The sequence below is a fragment of the Meles meles genome, chromosome 1 (assembly GCF_922984935.1).
Source record: "Meles meles chromosome 1, mMelMel3.1 paternal haplotype, whole genome shotgun sequence".
Taxonomy (NCBI): domain Eukaryota; kingdom Metazoa; phylum Chordata; class Mammalia; order Carnivora; family Mustelidae; genus Meles; species Meles meles.
The window spans coordinates 174,894,573-174,902,774 of record NC_060066.1 but is presented as its reverse complement, the minus strand read 5'-3'; the positions used below and the strand labels follow the sequence as shown (position 1 = coordinate 174,902,774).

At 43.3% G+C, this 8,202-nt stretch overlaps 1 protein-coding gene across 2 annotated transcripts in view; it reads right to left on the bottom strand.

Annotated features, from left to right (window-relative positions):
- Positions 1 to 950: 950 nt before the first annotated feature.
- ORC1 (origin recognition complex subunit 1) overlaps positions 951 to 8,202 on the bottom strand; it is a 30,995-nt gene continuing 23,743 nt past the window's right edge. For both annotated transcript variants that reach the window (XM_046014688.1, XM_046014696.1), the window contains exons 16-18: positions 4,729 to 4,898; positions 4,097 to 4,184; positions 951 to 2,022 (exon numbers count right to left, since the gene is read on the bottom strand). In XM_046014688.1, coding sequence (XP_045870644.1) covers positions 1,831 to 2,022; positions 4,097 to 4,184; positions 4,729 to 4,898 — 450 coding nt within the window. In that variant the 3' untranslated portion in view covers positions 951 to 1,830. The remainder of the gene's footprint in view (positions 2,023 to 4,096; positions 4,185 to 4,728; positions 4,899 to 8,202) is intronic.

Below are 8,202 nucleotides of genomic sequence, written 5' to 3'. Positions count from 1 at the left end.
CATCTCCAAAGTAGTTTCGGTTTACATTCCCGTCAGTGGAGCCTTTGGGTTCCAGTTGTTCCCTATGGTTGTGGAAAGATTTTCTAATACATGTGAAAGGATTTTGACTTGCAGGCCTCATTTACGATGTTTCCATTTTGTTGGTCATTTCCTGTGTCTTATTCTGTAGATGAATTATTCACTCATTCTTCCTTTTTATTAATTGTGTAATCCTTTACTAACACTGATCCTCCATTATATGCAGTTATAATACTTTTTTCTGAATTATTTGAGAACTATTTGCAGATGTTCCAGTTCACTCATAAGTATTTCAACAAGGACATTCTCCTATATAACCACAGTAACTTACCACTCACTTAGTTTAGTATTTACATAAGATATAAGATATGGTCCCTAATAATGTTTATAATTGTTTGCATCTCTAAGCCTATGACCCAATCAAGGTTCACATGGCACATTTAGCTGTTTAGGTCTCATTTCTCTATTTTCCTTTAGTTTAGAATAGTTTCTCCATGGATTTTTGGTCTTCTGGGATACCGATATTTTTGAAGAGGGACAGTTGCTTTGCATAATATTTTCCCCCTCAATTTTGATTTCTCAAAATTTTCATCAGTAGATTCAGGTCAAACATTTCTGGCAGGACTATTACATAGGTGATTTGTTTTTCTCAGTGCCCGACATAAGGAGGCTTTAGATGTCTGTTCCATTGTTGGTTGGAAATGTAAATATGAGAACTGCAGTTACACAAAAGCCCTGCCAAGATTTTGACTGAATCAGACTTGTATTTAGAGGTTACCTCTCTTTTATTAGACTTATTTCTTGGTATCTTGTATTTTCTGTGCCTTCTGAGTCTTTAAAGATTTGTTTTTATGATAAACTTTTTTTTTTTTTAGATTTTTTATTTGTTTATTTGACAGAGAGAGAGATCACAGTAGACAGGGACACAGGCACCGCGCTAAGTAGAGAGCGCGATGTGGGGTTCAATCCCAGGACCCTGAGACCACGACCCAAGTAAGCCAAAGGCAGAGGCTCAACCCACTGAGCTACCCAGGCACCCCAACAGTAACTTTTTAAAAATTATATTTTCTATCTATTTGTTGATAGGGATTATTTATCGCTGGTATTATTCCCAGCAGTTCTTCTTCTTCTTTTTTTTTTTTAATATTCATTTATTTCAGAGAGAGAGAGAGAGAGTAGGAGGAGAAGGCGGGGCGGAGGAAGAAGGAGATAGAGAGTCTTAAGCAGACTCCACACTAACCACAGAGCCGGAACAGGGCTTGATCTCACAAGCCTGAGATCAGGACCTGAGCTGAAACCAAGAGTTGGATGCTTAACGGACTGCACCACCCAGGTATCCCAAGCAGCAGTTCTCTTTTGTAAACTAATTTTGTCACATTCACATTGTTCAAAAGTTCAAAGATACATGACTTACAGTAAGTCTTCCTCTAAAGCCTGGCCATAGCCATCTAGTTCCTTCCCAGAGGCCACCAATGTAACCAGCTTCTTATCTATTCTCCCACAACTATTTTATATAGATACACATAACTGTGGGCATACCATGTTGCCATTAAATAAATGGCAGGGTTAAAAAATAAAAATCACAAGGATGGCCTATTGTAGGAAGGGTGGTTTGGTCTTTTAATCTGGCGTTTGTAATGACTGTAAACTTCTCAAACACTCTAGAAAAAGGAAAGTATTTAATGGAAAACTTCAAAATACCTAACAGCCATCCCCATTCAGTATGTTTTGCTACAACAATTTCACCTGCCTAGAAAGAGGAAATGAAGCCCTTTGAAAAGAGCTGATCACAGTCCTTCCTCGTGAGGCTGTTCACTCCCTCAGTGCATACAGTACATCGTCCTGGCTGACGTTGAGCCGCACACGAAGGAGCAGGTCGTTCCTGCTGGGCTCCACAAGGAGGAGGCGGCAGGAGCCCAGGTGAGAGCACACTGCCATTGTCTCTGACATGGTGGGGTATGGAAGTCCCTCCATTCTGCACAGTGCCACGTGTTGAGTGTATACCTAGAAACAAAAAAGCAAATCCGAGGTTAGATGCCAGAAAGTGAAAGAAGAGAGAAGGTAGTACCGGTTCTGTACCTGATCATTTATTTCTTCCCGTAGGCAAATCAGATACTTCTTACCCAGGATCCTCAATACCCTGAAGGCATCAACAGGCGCCCCCGTGGGGCACAAATTCGGGGGTGGAATGCTAGTCAGGCTTTGGACTCAGGACAGGTCTGAATCCTGGTTCTACTAATCACCTAAATATGCAACCCTGGGCAAGTTATTTCACTTTGTGAGCTTTAGTTTTATCTATTAAACATACTGCCATGTCCCTCACGTGTTAATGGATATAAAACATCTAGTAATTATCACTTATACAAACAGTCCTAGTTTCCAGGGAGTGAGAATTCCTGATGAGACTGTTAAAATTCAAGTCAAATTTTGCTATAAGGGCATTTTCTTTAGCAGATAACAGTACACAAGTACTAAAGCAAGACACCTGGAAAAGCACAGAAGCCCAGGGAGAATATTGCATAGAGAGGCAGGTCGCAGTGGGAAACCTGGATTCCTAAAGCGTCTCCAGGGGGCCAGGCAAGCCTGCCGCACTTCCTGGTCACTATTCTCTTTATAAATCCCCCCCTCACCCCCACCCCCACCCAGGCTGGGAGCTTGTCAGGAGCAGGGACATTGACCAATTCAACCCCGGGTTCCTGGCACACCTTCAGAGTTAATGACACATTATAGATGTTCAGGAAATGTTTACAGACTAAAACGAAAGCCACTGTGCCGAAGAGCTGCCTCAGGCTCTAGATTGTGTTGCCCACAGTAGTGGGCAAGCATAACTAGCAGTTTAAATGGAATTTAAAGTAAAGAAAACACGAAAGGAAGGACAGAAACACGAAAGGAAGGACAGAAGTAGCTGGACCTCTCCATTTGCATGTCTAAAATATAGTCACACAGACGGACATACGCACCCCCGGGTACACACTCAAACACCTTTAACAATCTTTTAAGGCAACCCATTATCTATGGACACTAGTTTTAAATAGACCTTTAAGGCACTAGCCCTAGTGAGTCTTTTACTCAATATAATCGAAACTATGCTCAGAGTGTTTGCATTGATCTTTGTCATTTGTTTTTAAAATGGGTCATTTTGAGGGGCGCCTGGGTGGCTCAGTGGATTAAGCCGCTGCCTTCGGCTCAGGTCATGATCTCAGGGTCCTGGGATCAAGCCCCGCATCGGGCTCTCTGCTCCGCAGGGAGCCTGCTTCCTCCTCTCTCTCTGCCTGCCTCTCTGCCTACTTGTGATCTCTCTCTCTGTCAAATAAATAAAATCTTTAAAAAAAAAAAAATGGGTCATTTTGAGAGCCTTATCCCCACCACACCATAGCTGTATTAGGGCAGTAACTCTTGTCTTCTTCATCTTTGTGTTTGTTTTGTCTTCAATGATTTATTTATTTAGTTTGAGAGAGAGAGCGTGAGCATACACAAGCAGGGAGGGGCATAGAAAGAGCCCGATGCCAGGCTTGATCTCATCACCCTGAGATCATAACCTGAGCAGAAACCAAGAGTCTGAGGCTTAAACGAATGTGCCCTCCCAGGTGCCTCTTGTCTTACTCATCTTTGAATCTCTTACTCCTAGAGTAGTATCTAGCACATACTACTCCTTCCCACCAACTGTGCAGAAAACTAGTTGGTAAAGGTCTTTTCTCATGCAACTGAATACAACATCACATAAAAACAGATGTTGGCCGGGGGCACCTGGGTGGCTCAATCGGTTAAATGTCTGACTCTTGATTTTGGCTCAGGTCACGATCTCTGGGTGGCGGGATCGAGCCCTGCATTCGGCTTCCCGCTTGGGGAAGGAGATGCTCTTCTCCTTCTCCCTCTGTCTCTCCCCCTGCTCACACACTCTCTCTTAAATAAGTAAATCTTTAAAAAAAAAAAAAAAAAAAGGTGTTGGTCTGATATTCTTTAGCATGATTGGGTTGACACAAATAGAGACAAACTGTTATGCAGTCATTGAATTTCCTGCCTATTTAAAAGGCACCAAGAGCAAAATCTAGAAGGCTTTAAAGAAAAGATCAATCACCTGTTGAAATGTTGCTTCTTCCAGTCCTGATCGACGGAACTCAGCAAGGATGGCTCTCAGGAAACTCTGTTCCAGAACAGAGGAATTTCTTAAAGAAAATGAGATGTGAATTCTTGTTAAGTGGCCATATCACTAGCTCAGAGAAAAGCCAAATAAAGTTTTCATGTGTCTTTACAGAAGAGAGAGGAAAAAACTGGGAAAACCTTTCTCCTATATTATTTAGCTAGGTTTCCTCCTACCTCCTAAAAGTTTCAAAATGATATAAAATGCCATTACAGAAGCCAGGGAACAAAGCAACTAGCTCTCCCTGTGGATTATATCCCTTAAGGAAAGGACAGCATCTTCAGTAAATGCAGGTTGGATGAGTAAAAGCTTAGAAACTTCCATGGCCTTCCCACACTGTGGACCTCTCCTGGGGTCCTTCAAGGAAGGTTCAGGGTCAGGAAGTAGAAGCATCTTACTTTTTAAAAAATTGAATGTGTTTGTCGTTTGACATTATACACTCTTAAGGTATACAACGTTGTACTTTGAAACAATTATATATTGTAATATAATTCCCTTTGTGGCTATATTTATCAAATTACACGATCATAGGAAAATACTGTTACCCACATCCATTAGAAACAACTTACTTGATGGCAGTGATATACGACGATGAGAACATCTCATCTACTGCTTGCAGCAAGTGGGTTACAGTGACCAGGCCAGGGGAGTCGGGCTTCTGGCAGGAAAACTCACAGATCTCCGTGGCACGCCTACAGATGTCCAGGCAGCGTCGTGCATCTCCGGAAAGGGCTGCCACCTACAAGAGGGAATATTTTATTCCTTGGGGTCCTTTTACCACCTCAGCCCAAGAGAAAAACCTACAGACTCTGGGTTCAGCTAAAAAGGAATGGCAGTGCTGGAATGGGCTGGAAGCCTGACGTCATGTACTTAGACCCAGTGGGAACCTGGTGGGAGCCTGGATATAAATTATTACACTGCTTCTAGGATTCTTCCTTAAGTCCAAACCTTTGTCTTGGATTTACGGATAAATCCATAATGGAAAGTGCAGGAATTCTCACCTTTATTTAAAATCCGGGACATAAAACTTAAAAGAGACCACTGGCCCAAGACCATTATTGAACCACCTAGAAACACAAGTGTTCTCATTCCTTGCATGAAGAGAACAATGCACCCCAGAAGCAGCTACCCAAAACCAAGAGGCTGCTGTGGAACCTATTTTGATGCTAAAGCCACAGCTTCAGTCTCCCTAACAGCATGTGGTAAATTTTGGAGACCACCCTGTCAATGGCTAAACCAGAACTAGAATCAAGAGGGAAGGAAGCCACAAACCTGGAGGACACAGGGGAGTCCATGGTTAGATGAGTCTGACCAACCCACAATAGCAATGACTCCGCTGCTCCTTTCTTTCCATGCACGCAGATTCCCTTCACAGGGAATCCTGTACTCTCTCCCAAGCTGACTCAGAAAGCCACCTGCACTTTAAATTTCACAGAGGAAATTCTTGGACTCTGCAGCCTGCAAGGACCGCTCAGTATTCCCAGTAACTGTCGGAAGTCCCCACCATTTGCCCAACAACCATCGCAGGTAACAGCATCCTGCCTGACGACATCCTGGACGTCCTGAGATGATCATTTCCTTCCAAAATTCATGCTGCGTCACGTTTACAAGAGCAAACTGTTTAGGCATATACATACACAACACACCAAGATTAAAAGTGGTCATCTGTGGGAAGTGAGATTATCGGAGTTTATAAATGTTTTGTGTATATGTTTTCAGAATGTAAATTTAAGACATTCAAAACAAAGGTCACTTTTCTAGTAACCCGAGAGCTGCTGCAGAGGCCTAAACGCAGAGTGAACAGGTGACCCTGGGAAGCAAGAAAACGCCCAAAGCAGTTCTTGTCCTGGGGGTATCCATGAACTGTGGTGACCATACCCTCTCTAACTGCTGCCGGGGTGAAGAAGGCACAAGAAAAGCTGGGCCCACCCTGCACGGAATCTAACAGAAGACCGTGTATAAACTTGGGCTCTGACCGCCACTACAGCCTCAATATAGGGTGAATGAGAAACCCACTGGGCGGAAGGGACAGAAAAATGGCCTGTGTAGATCCTGGTGCCAGGCAGGTATAAAAAAACGGAGTCTTTGCAACTACAAGCCTTCACGTGGATTTGTGGCCCAAATGTATGTCATGTCTCCTAAAAACCTCAAGTGGAGAAATTTGTTGAAAAATGGTCCCAGTTGGTAGTGGCCCTTTGTAACTGACAGAAGCAAAAACAAACTGAATGAACTAACTTCAACCCAGTCCTTAACTAATTCTCAAAGGGAGCTCTAAGGAACATGAGCATATAGTAAAAAATAAAAAGTCAAATTAAAAAAATCAAGACATAAAAACAAGGAAAAAGGCCAAATACACATGGGAAACAGCAATCAACAGAATTAAGTGCACAAAGAGTTCAGATATCATAATCGTAAGAAACAACATAAAATAAGTCTGATTCTTTGTATGTATAGAAATGAAAAGGAGATTTGAAATTACGGGCAAAATTGTGAGTAAAAGCAGCATCTAAATTTGATGCCTCCTGAAACCAAGAACCCTAAAAAGGAAGGGACTCAACAGGAGAGGGGAGAATGTAATTTTCCCAGCTGGAAAGAGGTGGCAGAGTAGTGACGGACTCCGCAGGCTGGAGAGAGCCAATTCCTAAGCCAGTGTGAAGGAATCCAAGAAAAAAATCTAAATTACACTAAATATCTTCAAAGCACTCAGATGACAGCAATACCAGAACTGAAGGTAAAGGGGGATGTCTGGCTAAAATAAGGAGGACTGGTTGAAAGTTAACGACCCGAAGACCCAGAGCAGGAGTCAGAAACTACAACCTGCCACATATTTGCATATGTGAAGTTTTACTGGAACACAGCCGTGAGCATTCATTCATCTACTGTGCCTGGCTGCTTTCAGGATGCGAGGGCACAGTTGAGGAGTGATGACAGAGACCGTTGGAACCACAAAGCCTAAAACATTTCCTGCCGGGCCTTTCACAGAAAAAGTTTGCAGACCCTTGCCCTAGATTCCTTCCCCCATTTCATGCTGTTGGGTAAACCTCAGGGACACGCGGGAAGGTTTAGGGCTCTTTGGCAAATTTTGTGCCTTGGTTGGTTGTACTGTCACTATAAAACTCTTTGCCCTGGAGATTATCCCTCTTCTGCCATGGCAAGAGTCCAGAGATTTATTCTGAACCAAGGATAAAGAGAAAGTCTCTGGGCCAGGGACTACTAGGCATTATTGCAGGGGAGGGGAGGTCCCTTCCTAGATATAAATGGTTAACTGTTCCCATACTGAATTTGAAGACCTCCATCCTCTGCCTGACTCCTGGAATACTGCCCTCCAGGCAGGACACAGGATGCCTGTTCACGGAGACCTGACTATTCTTTTTTTTTTTTTTTTTTTAAAGATTTTATTTATTTATTTGACAGATAGAGATCACAAGCAGGCAGAGAGAGAGAGAGAGGAGGAAACAGGCTTCCCGCTGAGCAGAGAGCCCGATGTGGGGCTTGATCCCAGGACCCTGGGATCATGACCTGAGCCGAAGGCAGCGGCTTAACCCACTGAGCCACCCAGGTGCCCCAGACCTGACTATTCTTAAGGGAAAGAACTGGAGATACTGGAATTGGCCCAATCAGAATGCCCCAGAGTGAAACTCCCAGTGGTAAGCCCCACTCATGTGCTCAGAGCTCCCCAACCTAAAGTTTTTTAATCTTCACTCATATACCAGAGTGGACAACCAAGACATCTGAGGAAAGTCTCTAACCATACGAGATAGAGACCGAATTCAACAGACAAAAAGGATCTTGGAAGAAAAGAGAGAAGACAATCTCAATAAACAGAATGGCATTAAAAAAAAGGACCCTTTAGAGAGACAAAAAGACAAAAAAGAACTTTTAGAAAGATAGCAGAAGTGAAAAAACTCTACCCAACAGAGGGGTTAAGGGGTAACTTTGAGCTCCTACAAAGCAAAGCTTGGAGACCAGCTCCCTGTCTGGATCACCTCTGACCCCAGCACCCAGCTGACATGGTGTCCCACATGCTGCTGCTCTAGGCACTC